General features: G+C 38.4%; 2 protein-coding genes across 2 annotated transcripts; one reads left to right on the top strand and one right to left on the bottom strand.

Annotated features, from left to right (window-relative positions):
- Positions 1 to 68: 68 nt before the first annotated feature.
- LOC145502595 (uncharacterized) lies at positions 69 to 9,794 on the bottom strand. The gene is made up of 8 exons (XM_081481917.1): positions 8,272 to 9,794; positions 6,429 to 6,658; positions 4,694 to 4,838; positions 3,966 to 4,006; positions 2,755 to 2,996; positions 2,480 to 2,517; positions 1,861 to 2,049; positions 69 to 1,178 (listed from the first exon to the last, which is right to left on the bottom strand). The coding sequence occupies exons 1-8, from the start codon at positions 8,627 to 8,629 to the stop codon at positions 751 to 753; spliced, it is 1,671 nt and encodes a 556-aa protein (XP_081338043.1). The 5' UTR covers positions 8,630 to 9,794; the 3' UTR covers positions 69 to 750.
- Positions 9,795 to 10,346: 552 nt separating this feature from the next.
- On the top strand, positions 10,347 to 21,350 carry LOC145502603 (uncharacterized). The gene is made up of 8 exons (XM_081481930.1): positions 10,347 to 10,413; positions 12,175 to 12,297; positions 13,366 to 13,695; positions 14,263 to 14,315; positions 15,096 to 15,226; positions 16,537 to 16,577; positions 16,925 to 17,059; positions 17,359 to 21,350. Exons 2-8 carry the CDS (start codon positions 12,249 to 12,251, stop codon positions 17,946 to 17,948), a joined length of 1,329 nt encoding a protein of 442 aa, XP_081338056.1. The 5' UTR covers positions 10,347 to 10,413; positions 12,175 to 12,248; the 3' UTR covers positions 17,949 to 21,350.
- Positions 21,351 to 21,643: the final 293 nt, after the last annotated feature.

The following is a 21,643-nucleotide window of genomic DNA, read 5'->3' as shown; positions in this document are numbered from 1 at the left end:
AGTTTATGAGGTGTGCTCTGGTTAATCATACTACATGACTGTGTGTTATTAAATAAATTAAGCTGAGATCAATCTTTACAAATAATTTATTATATATTAATTTCAAACCATAAATCCATTCTATCTAAATTAAAATTAATTTCAAACATCAGTACAGACACAAGTTTGGAACCCATGAGCTTACAAGAATTCTCCACACTGACTCGCACATTTTCCTATGTTAATAATTTTATAACTGTAGTTGAGAGAATTTGATCCTACAAAAAGACAGTTCCCCTGCTGATCAAATCTGTAATTCTCGTAACCTTTGTTGAGAAATTAGATCTTTATCAGTCTAAGTGTAAATTTAAGGGTTTTATTGGACTTTTTGTGGCTTTGTATGTAAAAATGGCCATACTGGGGAAAACACAAAGACAAAAAAGTAATTTCCTCTTATAGTTCATACTTTTTACAAATGAATAACAAAAATCACAATGCTCAGATGTTGATCTAAAGTTATTTCTTGCCGATCAGATAAGACTACCAAGAAGTAAGAATGGTGTCACTGTGATCTTAATCACAGATATGAGTCCTGTTTGCAGTGACTGGCATCAAGCACATGAGTGAACGTGATTGGTTTTCCTACATGAATTGCCTTCATGAAAACTCCCTGAAAAATCACAATGGGCGTGCTGGTTGATGTTGGTGACAAAGATGCCACAGCCACTACACCAATGTTTTATGCTAGATTCTAAAATTAAGGACATTGTGTCACGTTTCAGCATCCCTGTTCTCATTTTCTGTGTCTGGGAGCACTTCAATATAATCTCCTGAGAGATCATTAGGTTCATTTTCTGATGGCGTTCCCTCAGAGGTAACTCCTGGTGACTTAGGCGAGTTGGGCCCCTCAACAACTGCATACAGTGGAGAGGGAGGGCTCTTAGGTTCAAAGTCTCTTGTTTCAACATAACCTCCCTTAGGCTCCACATCAGTGTCTTTATGTGAATCAAGATTGTCTAAACTTGAACGGCTTCCTGTCAGTACAATGATGCCCTCAGGTTTTGCATAATCATAGTCTTCACTCTTAGCTTTGTTTTGGGGTGGTTTAGGACTTGAGGCCTCGCTATATATATTTGACTCTGGTGGACTGTCAGTGGCAGTTGTTACTTCTGCCAGGGGCAATAAATATCCTGAGTGGTCTGAAATAAATAAAAAAAATTGCATTATAAATATATCAAACACAAACAACGACGTTTGACCACATTTCGAAACACCAAGAAGAGAGTTGAGAATACATGTGGCAGAGTATGTTGGACGAACTTCGAAGTGTTTGGAAATGTGGTCAAACATTGTGGCAGGGGTGGATCCAGGATTTTGTGTGTTGGGGTGGGAGGAGTGGCTGGTACCTTGGGGTTGCAGAATCAATGAAGCATGCCCCCAGAATGTTTCAGTTTGAGAACTGGAAACAAGAGAGGAACCAAATTGAAAACTAACTACACCTGAAATACTAGGAAATGAATGTAATTACCATGAGGCACTTGGCCAGAGTGTTTCAGGGGGGGGGGGTACTCTTTTGGGGGTTGTTACTTTTGGAAGTTTACCGTATTGTTAAGTTAATATCTCTGCCAATCAAGATCACAGTCATATCTAAACACCATCACAGTCATGAACCTGATGAATTATTAAATAAATGCCTTTGAGAATATTGAGAATGCTTCTCAATTAAATAAATTGAAGGCAAAGGCAGACCAACTTTTAATAAATGGCCTCCCCTCCCCTTTTTGTATGTAAAAGAATCACATATCATAGTAAAATACACTCATGTACATATATGTCAAGTTCATCCCCTCCCCCTCCCCCAAGTGCAGTTAGTAACCATACCTTCAGATGGCTTTAGAAGCTTCATGTACTCAGACCTGCATCTCTCTGGTGTAGGTTTCAAGTGAGCATACCCTTTGGGTCCTGATGGACTTCCAACTCTGGCATAACCTGGCTCATTGATCTCTGCTCCACCACCCCATGGGGCAAACGCGATAGCTGTGTCATCTTCTGGGTTATACAGTGAATTATCTGATTGTGATATTAAAGGAAGAGAACAAATCACTTTATGGCAGAGAGGGTGGGAAAGAAAAACAAAAATTGGTTTGTGACCCATTACGTTTGATAAAACACATCCTGGGACTGGAACCCAAAAAGCTTTGAGATGCCTTCAAAAATCTTCTGAATGTTCTTGGAATTTCCAGACAGCTTTACATTATTATGATCAACATTCCTTAATAAATCCAAGGATAAAAACAGGATGCCTGTGATTCAGAAAAAGTTGGCAGGTATAACCCATAGCGGGCAAGAAATCCCTACATCAGCACTTTCCTGTTACTTACGTACTGTAGCTATTATTTTGGTTTATCCTTAAGTTAAATGTCCATACTTGACCCTGAAGGCTACTGACAATTACAGACAATAATTCAAGATTTTACTAATCTGTGAATGAGATTCTTACCTAGCTTTAGTCGGCTCTTTTTTCGTCTCTTGTGACTCCTGAACAAAATGTGAAATCAAAATCAAGTATTGTCAATATCACTACCCAAACTCCAATACAATAGACTGGAATATTAAATGAACTGGATTTCTGAATGGAAGCACTCTAAAGTAAAATGGTTGTAAAATTCTGTTACATTCTTAATTCCTCACTGAAAAATTATTTTTTTCCAAAAATTCGAACCACTGTTCAGAAAATAAAAAAAAATCATCAAATACACTCTAAATCAGTCTCACCTTCGCTTCATTCTCCAACATAGCCAGATAATGATAGTAACACAAAGGGTGGCAATAACTGCACCTCCTGCAACAACTGCAATAAGCCAGATGGGGAGTTTGGTATTCTTGCCGACATTGTGGGACTCTTTTTTCCCCTTGTCAATGATTGAAGGGTCTGGAGTTGTGCTGGGTTCTGTTGGTACCGTGATGACATCAGGTATAACTGCAGTAATTACATGTGTTGTTCTTGGAACTGTTGTCTGTATAAATTAAAGTAAGACATCAATAACCATTTCTAGATTATTAAAGAGTGCATGCATGCAAATGCCCTTAATACACACATTGATCACACTCAAGATAATATACATGAAGGCACATAGCTTAGTTTCCTTCGCTTTGCATTCCCACACCCCTCACTCCGTCTCCGTCTCATATCTGTCTCGCATAGAGCAAAAAGAAAAGCACTTATGGCAGATCTAAGGCGGGAGACTGCCCCTACCTGTATCTTCTGTACATGTATCAAGGCTGTGGTCTAGGAAAAACTAAGAGGAGCCCAAAGGCTCCTGACCATAAAATCGTGGGTGCCCAGCACTACATTAAAGTTTAATATATGAAAAAAGTAAGTTTTTCCAGTTACCCAAAGGCCAGCGTTAGTTGCCTGTGGCACCCAGGCACCTCTAAAGCACATCCCTGTGTATGCCTGAAAAATTTAAGGTCAATTGCACAACCCCCTTCCTCCTTACTGGAACAGGTAAGGACTGCCTCACTATTGTCCTGCACCTTACCTTCCCCTCTCCCTTAGAGTAAAAAAAGGGTGCCACCCCTCCCTTAAATTATTCACCTCTGGATCAACCACACTGTACATGTAGGTCTCTGCATTGACACCCTTTGAGACTGTAATCAGGGACAAGAGTGTTGAGACATATGCAAATGTGACGTTTTCAAACTGAGATCCATACTTCTTGCCTTGAGGAAAAAAAACCCAGTCACCTTTTTTTATCAATAGGCACCCAAGACACCTCCCCCCTGCCCCTTCAGCTGCTTTGTAAATTGTCAACACCATCATTTGGTTACACCAGGTTTGTTTTCTGGCAGTGTCTCATTTGACAACTACTGATAGCACATGTAACTGTCTGGGAACATTTTTTAAAACAGTTAAATGCCATATTATTAAATCATTTACTGTTAAACGATTCCTTCTGCCTTCCACTGTATTCTTTATTACATACCATTACTGTAGTTGATGGTGCTGCTGTTGTTGCAACAGGACCTTGATAACAACAAAAACAAAAATAACTGCAATTAAATTTATTCAATGCCATTACAAAATAATTATTTTGGGAATTTTTTTACAACATAGCTTGCAAACGAAATGTTTGTTTAATCCAAACAGCACGGATATGTTAGACTGCACATTTTTAACATAACAGCACCAGTCCAGTCTATTTTGTGAGTGGAAACTAGGCAAGCTATTTTTAAGTTTGCACCCAGTGTGTAATTAAATTTTATGTCAATATTTTTTTCTTGCCATCACTGGAAAGCCCCAAATTAACAACAAATACTTGGACCTTTTAGCTTGAGAAGTTTGTTTTCCCATCACAGACAATAGAGAATAATTCTCAATAGTGCACACAACTATTTGAAAATTTGAAAGCAGCAATTCTCAAGAGTACCATCATGAACATAGTCTGAAATAGGGCAACAAACTGCCCAAGCTAAAAAGGTCAATTTATAAATTGGTTATAGATCTCTCTAATTTTGGTGCATAAGGGAAGAACTTATTAGAATAGGAACACTTATTTCAAATAATGGAGTGGAAATATTAAATACTATTAAAATATTAAAACCCCCTAACCAAAGGGAGTTTTCACTTTAAAGAGTTACTTTGTATGACTAGTACTTAACTACTTTGTCAAACACTGTAAAGTCAGAGTACTTGTAAGAAAGTGTTACATACAAGGCAAGTTGGTGGAACTTCCTTTCACTTTGAACATAATACACAGCTTTTTGAGTGTGTCACTTCCTCGTCCTCTGGTTCTCTGACACTGAACATCGACTTTGACAACTTTTCCAAATAACTCAGCCACTGGCTTCCCTCTCCACTAAAAGGACAATCAAAAAAGTCATAAAGGACATGACTGTTATTCAATTAATAAACGACAGTTAAAATTCTTGTAATTGCTTATTGCTAATCCCCCAAGATTGCTAGTCTCTAACCAAAGTCTTCAACAGTTCTACTCACAGCTCATGGCCTTACTGCTCACTACTTGTGCTTATTGGCTCAATGTTTTACATTTCCCCACAGATTTTAAAGCAAATCAAAGATCTAAACTGCTTTGTGTCACTTGTGGGAAGAAATTCACTGCCAAACCAAACAAGTGTAATGCAAGCATAACGCTAGATCAAGTAAACAGGATACACTATTTTTCACTTCGCACTATAATTTTAAGAATAAAATTTGATCTGCCTTGATCTGGCCCAATTCAAACCTTATTGACAATTAACTTTTGTGATTTATACCTGTTTGCTTGCTTGAAAGAGTGCATTATAGTTTTTAATTGGCTCATTGTGATCCCTACATTTTTCTTATGTTAGGGTTGCATATAGTTCTTTGGGACTTCAGTATTTACAACCCTGAAGGGTTTCCTGAAAAAGATTGTCACACAGTTTAGAGCTCGATTTCTTCCATTTCAGGAACGTTTATGCCACTCTGTATTTCAGCTAATTTTGAGCTTAAATCTGTTGTTTGTTGCTTTATTTTATGGATTGAAATGATATTACTGATATCAGAGGAATTGAAAATCAGTCAGCGAGAAGAACTTCCAGATAATTTGTGTATTGCTTCAAAGTTTAGATTATGCTTTCATGCTAGCCTGTGTACATTCCGATGTGCTATACGTGTACAGGCTACTCTTGTGCTAAAAATAAAATCTACCAGTAAGGAACATTACTAAATGCAATTCAATCAGGTCTCATGCGCGGATCTGACCCATTGGTGGTATACATGTATATACAGTGAGATATTGATCATAGACCTAACAATTAGTTGTCTTGAGTTATACCTGTTTGCTTATTTGCAGAAAATGTGCTTTGGAGGTTAGTTTTCAATCCACTTATTGTCATCTTTAGGTTTTTCTGTGTGACTGAAACCTGTCACTTCAACATTTTAAGCCTGTTATTTGTTGTCAAATTTGATCAAAACGCAAGTGGGTTACGTGAACCAAGGGCTCGACACTAAAAAAATAAAATGCTTAAAACAGTGTATTACAAATAGCTACTAATGCTTAAGTCTCCAAGGTCTACTGTACATCCCAGTCACTGTAAAAAAAGATAAATAAACAATTAAAAGTGCCTTGAATCTGTGCAGCATGGTTGAAACTTGCATTTCCAAAATCAATAGCACCAAACACCATCAATTCATCGTTGGTTTTATACCTGTCTTTCGTATAGCCAAAATTGATTAAACCGCAAGTTGCCTGAACCACCTTTAGGAAATCATACATTAGGAATGCAAAGAATGGTTACACAGGAATGTCTCAGACAGGAATGCACCAGATTCACTCCGTATCCTCGTGTCCACATGACCAAACTCGTGGACATGAAAAAAAAAAAAAAAGACACTAAAGCTAGTCCATTGCATATCACTCCCCCAACCACATTTTTATCAGGAGAAAAAATAAATCTAAACATACTTGCAAGGAGTGAGCATGTTTGGGCCTCTTCCTGTCTTCATGGTGAATGAAAAATGGCAGCTTGTTGCCTTTAAATTGTTGCCAGGTAACAGAGCTATCAGCCACAAGATAAGCTGTTCCTGTTACGAAACAATCTTCTTTGGGTAGACTTTTCAGTTTAATGGAACTAGAATTGTTGAATACTCTCAGAGGCTGTGAATCTTGTTCTTTAAGGAAGAACAAATCACACTCTGAAAATAAAACAGTAAAGTATTGTTATTTACATGTAATAACAATATTCTTGAACATAACAACCATTAAGCTGGGATAGATAAACCCTGCCTTACCATAACCTTGTTATGACGGCCACTTTTTTTATCCCAGTGAAACACCCATACAATTTTTTATAATGAAACCCTGTTAATACGGCTACCCCGTTAATATGGCCAAATACCCCATTGTTAAATCCCAACTTGTTTAATCCTTTAATCTTTCCAATTTTTTGTTCAATTATTTTTTTAAAATTACATCTGCATTTTGGATGCTTAAATTAAAGGAACAGTTGCTTAGAAGTGCAACTGTGATAATTATATCTGTTACTTCTGTTAAGATGTCACTCAATTGAAGATGCTAGTGGAAAACCCTCCTAAGTGACTATTTAGGTCAAAAAATTTTTTTGTCAAAAGTGCCTGATTTTTTGCATGTGGCTTTCAATTTACTTACTTAACAATGCCTTGCTGTTTTTTTTCGCCAGTTTGCTTTTCGTTTTCGAGAAAATTGAAGCCAAAATATCCACATTATCATGGCCCGTTGATGACCATGTTAACAGGGTTCCATTGTGCTGGGTTTCTAAAAATAATGGCTTAATCAGCACACTACATAGTGGGTGCAACCAAGCAAAATAAATCTGAGCTAGTTTTAAGTACTTAAAATTGCATAGAATTTGTATATATAATTATATATAGATAGCAGATAGCAGTTGATGCTTTGGATATGTGCTGCCATTTATCAGTTTTGCACAAAAAAGACAAAGTATTTGATGACTGCTTGTCAATCGACCAGCATAATATCCTCTTTTTCTGTTTTCTTGTCATGTTGGGAGACATTCCTGAGAACTTTTCAGAAAGCACAATTTCGTCACTGTTGCTCAACAAAACAAGTCTACCAACAGCTGCCATCATTCCAAATATCAAACCAAATTCATTCAACAGAGTTTGTTAAGGCAGGAACCATGACGCCATCTGCTGATATGCCAGTCACATACGTTTTCGCATATGATTGAAATATGTTTTTGATATACTGGTTTTTAATTGAGCTTAAGAACATCATAAAAAATCAATTTCAATTCATTTTAAACTAGAGGAAGGCTTCTGTCTGGGCAGGCTTGTAGTCAGAAGTGATATTTTGCTTACAAGTAGATGAGCTATAACTGGGGAAGGGGGAGGGGCTTATAAGTGCAAGGGCTTACTCATAAGCAGCAGTTTACAGTATTGTATTATTTTCATGTTCAATGCACATGGGGTTGGGAGGTCCTGCACTTATTTAGCACTCACTTTGATTCATACACCCCATATTGATTGCTAGAAATTATCACCTTAGTTTGTAATTCTAGAATGCAACAAAGCAAGTCAGTTCATTTATGTACAGGCATACTGTCCTACTAAACAGAGGATTTGCCAAACTTTGTAAAGAGACAGTTGATAAATCATGTCTGTTGATCATGGCTATATTGACACAGCTAAAAGACGTTACGTGGTTCATCATCAGTGATGAACTTGACTTACTTACTTACTGATGTTACAACCATGCAACAAAATTGACTTTGACAATTATGACCATTTCAATTTTATATATGGGTTCCTACCTTCACGACTCGCTTCGTTTTCGACACAAGATCCCAGATCTTCTCTGTAAGTACTGTTTGACCTCACACACTGGCATAAACAGTTTCTCGCTGAGTTTCTCCACACACCGTCGATCTGTTTACACGGATTTATTCCTCTGTTACAAGTTCCTGAGTAATTGAAGAAAACAAAGCGATCTCCAAATCGAGCGCGGGTTACCGAACATCCTAACTGTGCCTCCGCCGATGTATACACAAACAAATAAAGTAAAACAAAAGCTTGTATATAAAACTTCGCTTTTTCCAGCTTCATGTTGCCCGTCGAAAACTCAGACTCTCCAGCTTTGTTCCGCATCGTAACATAATATCTATCCCACATGTTCGCGTCAGTCTTGCTAGTAAGGCAACGTTTACGTCTCAAATTTGTTCGTCTGTGAAAAACTTATTCGATCGGTGTAGTTGTAGTCTACCGAAACAAGCCTTAAAACGGTGTATACACTTGAAATTCCGGCCACGTTCACGTAAGAATCAGTAACTTCTTGATCTTGAACGCAGAAATACTTCCCACACAACACACAACTGTCGATCTTTCAGGAAATTTAAGCTCCGCAACTATGTTTTATACCTTGATCACCGGAAGTCGCTTTGTTTCGCACGTCTGACGAGCTGGCAAGCACGATTCAGTTGAAAATAACGCAATCCAGTTCTAAAGTTTCCTTTCGAGATTAAATTGAAAAAGCTGCCACATTGAACCATAGAACTATTTTTCGTGTCAGGTATGAAGCTCTTCTCACACAGCTGTTGATAGCCCTGAATAATCGCTTCTTGTTGTTGTATGTTCTCGAATCTCATTCGTCGATGAAGCGACGCTAACTGTATTGGCTCATTTGCTATTTTTGGTCGTTAAGAGTAAGCTGATAACGATTTAAACCTTTTTGAGCTCAATCCAACTCTCTTTCGTAGGCCGTAGCACGTTTTGGCCAGCGTATTGTGCAAGTATTACGCATAAAACTCAAGTAATAAACAGGAGAAGAGTTTCAAGCGCGAGGTCATGTTCGTCCGCCATTTTTAGAAATCGATTTGTTTTTCCGGAAGGTACGTCAAGTAAAGCTTCATGCAAAAATTTCAAGAATCTTCCACTGCAGGGGGTGGGACGGGATAGTGGCTATACAACTACAGCGTGCAAAAAGCGAAACTAAAAGTGAAAAGAACGACGAATAATGGACATTTTCGCTTTGTCCATGGTAGTTTATCTCAAGGAAGATAGGTAACTATGTGAAAGAAAACCTACAAAGACATAATACTGTGTTATTTGTGATTAAGGAGGGGTGGGAAGGGAGCCACGTTCCCAAAACAATGAGGAGGGGCGGAGGTGGACCACGTATTGTTAATTTTATTAATAAATAGCCTCCGGTTCTAATTTTGAAACAGAAAAATTTCGTAGAAATCTATTGACCGTATCAACCAGAGTTTGATGTTTTGTACGTGACCAAATTGACAAGCGAAAAACCTTTTTTATCGCGCAAACCAACGATAGGTGTAAAACTGCATATTACATAGCACGCAATCAAAAGCTTACATTTTCAATATATAATTATTAATAGAAAAAATAATTATTAACGAAACATACGTAAACTGACCCATGGCAAAAGTCTCTCAACAACATCTTCAAGTTTCCTACCGCGAGATCGATGAATGAAGACCTTCGATCGCAAAACTCAGCAAACTGTTTGTTTTATTCTCGGCTGGCTTAGAGGGGCAAAATGACAGGAATAGTTCGGGTTTATCAGCATGCCTTAAACATGCCTTAGCTTACTTCTCGAGAAGAAAAGAGAAATAATTCTTTGTAGACAACGTCACAGGAAAAGGTGCAAATCTAAAGACTGGCCGATCTTTCGTAATTTCTGGGCCTCAATTCTTTGCGGTATGACGGTGAGGAAATGGTTTTAAAGTTGGCGTTCGATTCCCACTCTCTTAGATTTTTGCACAGCATTCGATGACAGAAAACGACTTAGTCCTGGCCGTGGTCTTGGACAGTTGTGAGTTGTGGCAGAAAATCACATTGAACCATCCAAATGATTTTAAAGCGGACGATTATCAACGCGATTACATTGATCTTCATTTTTGCTGGAGTGTTACGCCCAGACAACTTCTTCATTGCAGGTTAGACACACTTATGCGTGAGTATGTTTACTATTTTAAAAGGGAAGTTAAAGATATTGAAAGCCTTTCAAGGCCCTTCACATACACTTGTGTTCTCGTAGAGTATTGACTTACTTATCTCTAAGTAATCACTGAGTAATTATAGCTTTCATTGATGGCAATTTCTAAATGACAGTGTTCCGGGCAGTGCTCTCTGCGAAATTGCTATAACGCACTGTATCCCTCAATGTGGTCCTATTTTTCTGATTTTGGCATTTTTGTGGCGTGTTGCAATGCCTTTATTAAACCATTCTTGCACAATGCTTCCTCAATAAAGACATTGCGTTACCCTATTACGTTTCACTCCCCACCTTCTGCTAGCCCCAGCCGGCTTCAGGGACCCGTCGTTAGCTAATAAGATCTGGTTTTATAATAACAGATTTTGCTTTCCCGGAAAGCTAATTTAAAGACATGCCTGCCATGCAACCATAAGACAGCTGGTATTTTATTTCTTTCATTTTCTTTATTTGTTTACTTTCAAATTTGATTGCTCAATTTTTGTAATCAAATACGTACAATGTTGTGCTTGACTTGACAGTACAAGTTATCCCAATGCGTTTTATTTTCAATGGATTTAGAACTCTTATTTAAAAGCTTGTAAAATTCATATTAAAACGGATGAACTCTCGCGGAAAACGTTTCTAATGAGGAACTGTATGATTGGTAATGAGCCACAAAAGTAAAACTCAAGTTATTGCGCAAAACTAATAAATATTGTTTCTTCTTTTAAACGTGCAGTCAACTTTTCAGTTAGATTCTTACTTTTTCTGTACATTTTAAATGCTTTGCCTCGGGCATAGATACTCATTGAGATCAAAAGTTTTCCCAGCTATAATTATTCCCGCGTATTTTCCGCGCGCAATTGTTAAAACAACATATCAGGGACATTATCATCTTTACTATAAGGGCTCTTTCGCAGTCACTATTCATGTGTTTTTGGGCGAGAGAAGCTTGAATGCCAGAGTGTAATGACTGGATTTACGCGTGCAGGATGTCCGTTTAATCTCGATCTCCCCTCACCCGAAAATCAAATAAATCAAAGTTCATATTCCCAGGGAATAACGGAATAACTTAATCCACCCCGTTCTCAGGGTCATAGAGAGAGGACCCTGGAAACGAGGTTAAATCTTAGCCCCAGGCCTCCACGCTGCGCCTGGCTAGCTGTTGACTGACATTTGGGTTATAATGCGACCACTTCGTTTTGTTGGTTCGATCGTTTCAGTTGTTTCTGTAGCCTTCCTCCCACCCTGGGGACTTTCCTTGAGCTCTCATATGCTATCGTTTCTTCATCAAAGTTGCTCAAACAGATTCACTGGCTTGGTTTGTTCACTGTGCTTGCAAGATGGGTGTGGCAGGGGGTAAAACAAATAAATCACGACTGGTTACGGTCGGATAAGCCCCACGCTCATAGTGCCCTCGTGTATTCATAGGTTAAAGGACCTTAGTGAACCTTCGCCATTTTCGGTCCCATCGAAATTACTGACATTGCATGGTGAAGCGAAGTCTCATGCTTTACTGCAAGTTGTGTTCCTGAAAGTATATTTAATTATCTTAAGTAGTTTCACAGTGATTTCCTTCATTTTGATCGACATACTGTGAATAAAATATAATAGCCAAACTTTCGCACGCAAACAAAAACATAGGTGTTGCTGACTAGGGCCCTTTAAGGGCAAGGGTAGAGATCGTTGCTTATATGAGATTGCAACACGTACTGCTTTTCAGGTGCATGTGTTGACAAACACAATAAATGTTCTGATTAGGCAAACAAGGGCGAGTGTACAAGAAATCCATTATGGATGCTTCAAAATTGTCCTAAAAGCTGTCAAGTGTGTTTGGGAGTTCCTGGTGAGTGAGTTACTCTTGTACCTGTTGTTGTTGTTGTTACTGTAGCTTTAATTTCAGTATTAACTTCCATAAGCTTTCTGATTCATAACATACGGAGACCATGCGTACTTTCTACAGCGAAAACTTAAAGGCTAGTTGCTTTGCTCCCCAAAACGTTCCCTGGAAAGTCATTGCCTTTGTTCTCGTCGACCATCTATAAAATTTGATTCATTCGCAAAGGGTTTGTGCAAAGCTACGCACTATTAAGTGTATGCTTCTCCCCAAAACGTTCCCTGGAAAATCATTGCCTTAGTTCTCGTCGACCATCTATAAAAATTGATTCATTCACGAGGGTTTGTGCAAAGCTGCGAACTATTGTACTATATGCTTATGTGTATCGCACTTGCAGTCTATACACTGATGTTTTATACCCACGGCCCAGTCTGCAACACTTTGTTGCGGTATCGAGTGTTAACAATATATAATAAGTCTTCTTCAAATCGAAAAAACCTGACAGAAATAGCAATGGCTTTATAGTTCGTGCTACTAACTACGGCGGCAGATTGATTGGTCTGGGTTCTAGCCCTCGTTGGAGTCACTGCGGTCTGTTGTAAGACATTTGGATCTCACAGTGTCTCTGGTAAAAAAATTGGAACCAGCGATCTGTGATGGAAACTTCCCAAAATCATGGAGGCTAAACTGTGATGTATTAGCATTCCGTTCTGCACGGCCGGGGAGTAGCCACGCTCCTTTTCACTTAATGCCATGGAAACGGGGTAAGGTCCGGCAGTGCCCTTAGGCCAGCGGCCTGCACTGAGTGCAACTTTAGTTAAGCTTTTTTCAAGGTAGAATAAAACCAACGAAGAATTATATGGACTTTTCACAGCCCGCTATTTTCTCGTATTTTTATTCGATCGTTGAACGCCGTCCCCTTGTTCTTCGCGCTCGCGCTTGCTTTTTCTTTCGCTCGCGTTGAAAATAGGGAGTCTGTGAATAGTCGAGGAATTATAAGCCGAAGAGGACTTCTTCAAGATGCGCAATCAGCGATGTAGTTCTTTTTAAAAAGTTATGACTGTAACTTCTTCACAGCGTGTGTCAACATTTATAACGACCAGTATTGTCAAATGCAACTTGGAAACTGTTGGAGACCAGCCACCACCGCTGATCTGGTAAAGAACTGCCGAAAAACGTGTGTGTGCAAATGCTGTTCGTCACCTCCTGTACCATTGCCAACAACTGCGACACTTTCAAAAAAGACGACTGCGCGCCAGACAACGACTGCGCGCCAGCCAACGACTGCGTGCCAGACAACGGCTGCCACCATTTTTTATTCAACTACGACCGCCCGTCAGACAACGGCTGCGACCGTTTTGTACTCAACTTCTGCTGAAGAAGGAAAAACGACGACTGGAACAAAAGGTATGTTTGGTATTTACTCCATAAAAGTAGTTTTATAATAATTCACTGTAGCTAATGAACTTTAAGCTGTAACTGATCGTACGAGTGTTGGCTTTCGCGACTTATAACACCCCTGAGATAGTTTCTATGTTTTCACGCGCTTGGCGCAGGTTGCCTTCTTCTTGCGCATGATAAAGGTTGACTCTTTTCCAGCGCTAGTGAAATGCAGCCAATCTCTACAAGATATTCAAAGTAATTCCTTTTGATATTATGTTGATATGGCAATTTTCTGAAATTTTTCCTGGTTGTCCTTTACCATGCAAAGTCCAAAAAGATCGAATTAAGAAAAAAAAGTATGCGTGGTCAATGCGTCAATGTTCATTCAAATTGTATCGTCGCTGGAATTGAAAATGCAATAAAGCTAGGTATGTTTCGTGATTATTTGTAATTACTGTTTATGTCTTGATGAAGTTAGTCGCTAAAAAGTTTCCGCCATGTTTCTAATGCGCGCGTTAAATTATAATCAACAACAATGCGGAACTTTGAGAGCTTCGACAAGGAATTGAAATTTTCTGGTTTTTTTTTTAGAAAAAACTAGTATTCCCCAGACGACAAAGAGGACCAACAACGTAACTAGACAGGTGCGTAATTAAATAAGAATTATTCTCTTTAAATCCAGGCTGGAAACTTTCATCGGAAAATGTTTCCTTACTGAATTTATGCAATAATAACAGAGGGTCTTTGATGGGGGTGCTGGAATATCAGTCGTCAGTTTAATTTTCCGCGATTCACAATAATCACATAAAATCTCATCCTCTTTCCCAGCTATCAGTAAAATTTGCAGATTTTAGGTGATAGCTATCTGTTAAAGGAGCTCAGTCACGGTTTGCGCATATTGAAAAGTTTAGCCTCAATTTTTCAAATTCGTCGTTTGTAATCCGTGTCAATCTTCTCCATCCTTAGCCATCCTTGTTCCTTTATGGTTTATCATAATCTCTTTGGTGTTTTTCTATCTTATTAAACTGTTATTTTCAGGTTTCCTACCATTTAAAGGTAATTTTGTATGTGGCCAAAATAACTCAAAATACCGTGACTGAGCCCCTTTAAAAACGCGTCATTTCTCACCCATTTGAAGATTCCATATGGCCACGTGTGAAATTATCCTTCGCCAAGGCACCCTCATTCCCCACCCCCAGTATATCCTCTTCAGGGCGGATCTAGGGGGAGGTTGCAGGGTTGCGCCCCCTCTCCCACCGCCCGAGATTAAGCCTTCCTTTTATAACCGTACTACTATCCGCACTGTAACCTGCTAATCTCGAACACAGTTCTCCCACGGCCATGCAAGCAGCTTCAAACCGAGTGAGGTATGAGTACGAGATAAGTAGTCTGCAGTACAGTGATTTTTGTGGTCCAATTTCCAGGATATTGATTCAAGTGAGGCAGAGGCAAGTAGACTGAACGTTCTGATGTTGTCAGCCATAATTGCGGGAGTTGTTGCTTTTATCTGTGTCGTGGGGGTTGTGTTATTTTGCTTTTGGAGAAGAAAGCGCTCGTAAGTTTTTTTTTTTTTAATTATTATTGTTTTGTAACTTTTGTTTTTGGTTATGCCTGAATTTGTATCTGTAAAGAACCCTATCTTAATACGATCAGCTGATCTGATAAGATTAAAGAAAATTGTACTTTATATAATGTGTAGAATAATGTTCCAGGTAGCTTTTAAAAAACAAACAAACAAACAAACAAATTAAAACAAACCAAAAAAATAAACGTGATCATTCGAAAAACATTTTCCCAGTACCATAAATTAAACTTCAATTAAGGTGGGTGTCCGAAATGTATGACAAGTACACTTGAGAGAATAACATGTTGAGCTTGTCTTGTCTAATAAGAGCATTTTAGTCATTTTAGCCCTCATATTTATGAGTTTGCGCAAAGTCTGTGACCGTAACTTTGTTTATTTCCTGCAGCCACTAAATGTTCCCTCTTCTGATCAGAAACAAGCACCACATTGTCTAATCGCATTCTTAACTAATTGTGGCACTTCTTTCCTTCTTCCTCGCTTATCAGACAGTGTAGCCTGCTTCTACTTCTCGCTCCAAACTCACCTAATTCCTAAGGTAATACTGGAGCTGAAAAGAAATCATTTCAAAAGACACTCTTTGAATACGTTGACAAGCAGTCTGAACATTTTGTCCTCTCTAGAGCTCTTATCAAAAATTAAACGCTCAATACAAGAACTGAAGTCAAACTGTCAAGTTTGTTTCTCAGTGGGTGCGTGGAGAGGAGATTTAACACAGGTGTTTATGAACCGCGGACAGAAACCAAAAGTTTGTGTTCTTGTTTTTGGTGCGCTTTCCTGCTTGTACAGAACTCATTTTAGCATTTACAACTTGAAGCCTTTGAAGCTGTTCTGGGTTGCCGACCGAGACTCCAAGACACTAAAGCTTTCTAAAGTTCATTTCTCTTTTATCTTACGTGTATCCTTTAAGGATAGATGTAAGACTTGTAGCAAAAAAGATAGTTCCTGTTAATGTAGGATTCCTTTTTCCTAACCAAAAAAGGTAACCTTACAATATTTTAGGGCTCACATGTACAACAACGGTTTGCCTTACCATTCATCTTAGTGCTTGCTGCACTATAAAGCTGAAATAAATTATCCGACAGCGTACCACAACGGTATTTAAAATGTTGGGTCTAAATGGGGTGTGGAAAATCATATACGTTTATGTTGGTCTGAAGTAAAGGGGAACCTTAGCGAACTGGCTGTCACCCCCCCTTGGTACCCCTCCACAATCTAAAATTTCAAGGAAGCAAAGAATGATTTACTAATTTGTACTTAAATAACATTATTTTTAACTCTAGGGGAAGCTTAAATCACCAAAAATGGCCAACTCTGCCTCAAGGTGTGGTTTGGTTAAATTTCTATTTTCATAGCATTTAATTTACATCGATTTGATAAGCAGACTGGATTTAACTAACTTGGAAGGTAATTAAAAATAGCTAGACTCATAAGGGATACTAGTGAAGAGTACTCCAGCAGATGAAAATGAGTCAAAAACGAAAGATATTTCCAGATAACTTCGTGCCAGAGTAAAAAAACACGAAACGAGGAAATTGCACAACAAAACGGAATAGGATAGTAAAGAAATGGGAAAGCTTGGGACAGACATCTCAGAGGATGTTCCACCATTATCTTACGTTTCAATTAGCTCTTAGACTTTTAAGTTTCTCTCTCTTTCGCTATTCCCAGTTCCAAGCGATACTATTAGCTCGGAAGAGATTATTTGGTTAGAGCGCCAACCAAGAAAAGATTCAAGAAATCCCATTCTGGGTTCTGTGGAGGCGGCTGCAATTAACGGATGTAATAACCAAGTTATTACCACAGGTAAATAACGCTTTTATAATTCGTAGCCATGCGGTTGATACTGGGTAACGGCGCAATGAGCTATGGTCGATAACGCCAAGAGCGCGGGAAAAAAGTAGCGCGAGGGCATTGGAGATGAGGGCACTGGAGTTTTCTTGTCTCCAGCTTTCCCACTGCCATTTGTTCTCAGGTTTTCTGCCTCTCGACCCACGAGAGAATACAAAGACTAGCAAATCCACTGTCGTATTTGCTGTGCCTCACTTTGTTTCTTTCTTGTCGTGCAAGTGAGTCTAAATCTTTCCTCGTTTATTTTCTGGTAGATTCTCGTAAAATTTCAGACGTCACGGACACCATTTCTCGACCGCCTGATACGCCTTTATATCAGGTGTTGGAAGGACCCTACGGAATGGGCACGATTATGGACCGAGCATTGTCCGGTCAGAACGAGCAGTCGTCCGAGCGCTTCCGATCTGATTCCGATTATGACGAGCCTGTGTTGAAAGAGGAGCGCGCAGCGATTGGTTCGCCTTCAAAAGGGCGGAAAAAGGAAGCTGTTTACGAAGACGCGAATCTTAAGAGATTCACAGACGCTGCCGGCAGTAGTGATACCTTAGACAACAACGATGAGTATTGTTATAGTTACACAACTGACCTACCTTTAAAAGATGAAAAAAGCAGACCACACGAGGATCCCAAAACAAACGGCCCTTTATACCACTCCTTGGAGGGCCCTAATGCTGGGTACCAGGCCCTTGAGGGCACACCGGCTCCGACGAACGGTTGTACGCCCATGGAGGGCGTAACAGAACTGAGTGGTTACCAGCCCCTTCAGAAACCAACACGGTCAGTTTATCAGCCACTCAGAAAGACAACTACTGAAACTCCTCGAAGGGCGTTCACAAGAAAATAAAGTCACTCTGTTTTATCTTTGTTACTTTTTTTGAAATTAAAATTATCTGCTCCCTTAGAGGAGCGAGTGAATGTATACTGCTTTGCTTTAAAAAAAAGCTTTAATTTGGTGGTCGGAAATGACGTCATGGTAAGGCTTCGAGATCCGGAAATGACGTCACGTTTGTGTTTTTATCCACTCTTTCTATATTTCAGTAATGTGGTTTATTTTCCTTGGAAATCTAGCGTGTGAATTTCAAGCACTCTATGAAGAGCTGAATTTTGAATGTAGAATTTCCTTGAGAATTTTAGCTGTAAGCTGTACGTAATTTTTGGACTTAAATATATCGAGCTATAATTGTAATAAAATTGTATGTGACAGTTCTTTTGAACTGTCATATACAAGAACTGTAAGAACCTTAATCTTAGAAAACATTATACTTGTAACAGTCAATCAATCTTTGCAATGCACAATCTATATAAACAATGTGGCGTTCAGTTGTGACTGAAGTAAACAATTCCCAGTCCCCGGACAATTTTGAATCCCCACACTAAATTAATGACTTGAAATTCCTTACATAGTTTAAGCTTGAAATTCTTTGGTTTTCTTTGTATACCAAAACAGTGACTACAATAACGTGAAGAACAACAAACATAGTTTAGGGGCTTCATTAAATATATAAAAATTCTTTCCTCGGGGAAAATATAATTGCATTTATTACTAACTTAGTACAATTTCTGTATTTGATTAATTCCTTTTCTTTCCGGCATTATCAGCGAAGCTAAACTTGTATAAAAATGTCCTGGATACTGTTGATATTTGTGTCCAAAATATTCAAGTGTTACCTATAGAATGAACTGATTTAGGGTAAGTTTTCCATAATTAATCGCGAACGACTCGCAGGGCCGGGTTGTCCAAAGCCCGATTTAGCTAACACAAGATTGGCGAGAATTTTTATTTCAGTTTACTAACTTATCGGTGTGGTTTTCTGTTTATATTGTTTTTTCTTCTAGTTTGAGTTTGTATAATCTCAAGCTACAGAAAAATAAGCATTGAAAAACATTTTAATGCAGGAAAAATTAATATTTCGGTTAACTTTTAATCCTGGGTTAGCGTTAACCGGCTTTAGAACAACCCGGCCCTGCGAATATCAACCTCATACTTGTCTGTTTCAAAGTTCGCCGACGTTTGTTTGTTCAACAACGTGGAAAAATGTACAAAAATAAGGCATTTTTTGCTGACCAATACTCTTCTTTTAGCGTTTTAAAAATGTAAACAGGAAATTTTTCTACTCGGAATAAAAAGACACTTGAAAAGAAATGCAACGAACAATAAATGACGCAATTGAATTGAAGTGAAGGCCGACATTTGTTTGTTCGAAAGTTTGAAAAAACTGCAAAAATAAAACCCTTTTCATTGGCCAATAGTCTTAACTGTGTTCATCAGTAAATTGTTTAACGTTGTTGAAATGTAAACATTAAATATTTCTAATTCTGAATGAAAAGACACTTTAAAAAGAATGTGACGAACAATAACGTTTCAATTGATTGAATTGAATCGAAGGGTAATTTAATGTCTGACAAAAACGAATCGAACGGAGAATACCAGCAATGGTGCATTCTTGAAATGCTAATAAACTAATTGTCCGCTGGTAATAAATTATTTTATTCTCGGCGGGGAATATTTTTGCAGGATCATTTCTTGATCAAATCGTTATGCCCCCTGAAAGTTCCCACTTGAGCAAACGAGAGGCGCAAAGGAAATTACTTACAAAAGGCAATATATGCTATCAAGTATATCGTCCGATATTTGATGACCAGTGTTCACAACTTTCTATTTGTGTAAAATTGTTACAAGATCATTTTATTGAAAAGGCATTATAGAGTTCGAAACTTCGCATGCACGAAAAACCCTGTTTAAGTTAATTGTTTACTGACTTAAACTGGGTTACTTTTTTCAGTAAGTAAAACCAGATATTAGTTTCCTATTTCATCGAGGACGATGCAAACTGCCTTTTTTGCCATTTGCTTTTTGCTAATGGTAAAAAGAAGTAAAGAATCCTCTGCCAAAATTGTGATCAATAGACCATCCCTTCAGGCTATGAACAATGGAGTAGTAGATGGCTTTCGGGTTAGAGCTAATGGTGGAATGAATTTTGGAAGCAAGGAATTTGAATGCGAAGATTTCAATGCTGTGATTCCGAGAGGAATAAACTCAAGTTCCACACTTCATTGCGAATGTAAAAGTGAAGCTTCAACATTTGGCTTTTTTGATGGAAAGTGGCAATGTGTGGATAACGGAGAACTTCGCCAAAGTGAAGGTAGGTATTTAAACATCTTCAAAGTTTATGGGACATATACTCTAAAACTTGTGCGTTAAGGTTTTTGTTTGCTTTCTAACCGACAGTTTCCGCTTAATAATTAAATTTACTTTAACTCCTAAAAGTGATAAAAATCTTAATTCCTTCTACAATATCAATACAGGATTAAGTAAACAGGTGTCGAGAATTAAGAAATCAACAACTGTGCGTGGCAATGGTGTTGATGCAACGACACCATATATATTCTCAGTTTGATCAAACATAACAGGAATTTGTGTAATGGAGAATGAAAGATTGAAACTTGGACTAAACTTTGATTCAAAGTTTTACATATGTACATAAAAAAGTTTTGACACTGACATATGATTGCATAACGCGCAATTCATAGAACAAACTGATGTAAGTATCTTAGAGGAATTATTTAATTTACGCCACAGCCGACTGTGTTACTGAATAACTAGAGATATCACCTTTAGATCCAAATCGAAACATGGAGATTTCACCGTTGTTAAGTTCTTATACCCAAAATATGATTATTTCACGTTGACGTTTCAGTGAAAAATTGGCTTAGAAATGTATCAAAGTGTGTCACGCACGTGCATTTCGAGATGTACGCACTATACTGATTGTCTGCATGCTGTTTTCCCAGAGGGTAGTCCAAGAAAAATCAGTGGGGTGTGCGGCCCGCTTCCCAAAGCCATGACCAAAACGGCTATACAGCCCATTTAAGGGACCCCCGGGGGAAGTTAGGTGAACGTTAGGTGAAACAGTGTTCTGAAGTCTGAAAAAGTTGCATAATGTAGCAAAGTTTCGAGTGGAACGATAGTTCTTGTTTTGATGTCGTGTATTTCACGTGCGGTAACACTCAACTGGAGTTCCCCCGCAGTATCATTATATTAAATTTAATATCAACCACTAGCCCTCCGGGAAGTTATATTTTTAAATATTGCCGATGACTTCAATATTGCAAGGTAAAACGGAGTAGTTATGACTTCTGCATCACTGCACCTATGGTGACGACCAACGGAACTGTAAAGGCCAGGTTCGAGCACAGTCGAAATGTTTATCCAATAACTAAACATGAATACGTCTTCTGCTAGAACCTGTCGCTTAATTACTGTATATAGAGACAGTTGATCATCCTTTACAATCTGAGAATAAAGTATAGGAAGTGATAAAGCAATTTATCAGGAATTTAAATGGTTTCCATTTTAACTGAAATCAGAGCATCTTAAGAAAGAGAACCAAGTAATAGCTTTTCAAAGCCCGGCTAATTCTTAACAATCCACCGTCATTTTGGATGAACGAAAATCGTCAAGCAAAATGCTAGATTAGAAGTTTGGAACTAGTCAGCCAAACATTTTTCGCGTGGCTAACAAGATTTGATTATTTTTGA

This window comes from Orbicella franksi, chromosome 11 (genome assembly GCF_964199315.1).
Source record: "Orbicella franksi chromosome 11, jaOrbFran1.1, whole genome shotgun sequence".
Classification (NCBI taxonomy): Eukaryota; Metazoa; Cnidaria; class Anthozoa; order Scleractinia; family Merulinidae; genus Orbicella; species Orbicella franksi.
The sequence above is the reverse complement of the archived record's forward strand: the minus strand, read 5'-3'. Positions and strand labels throughout refer to the sequence as shown.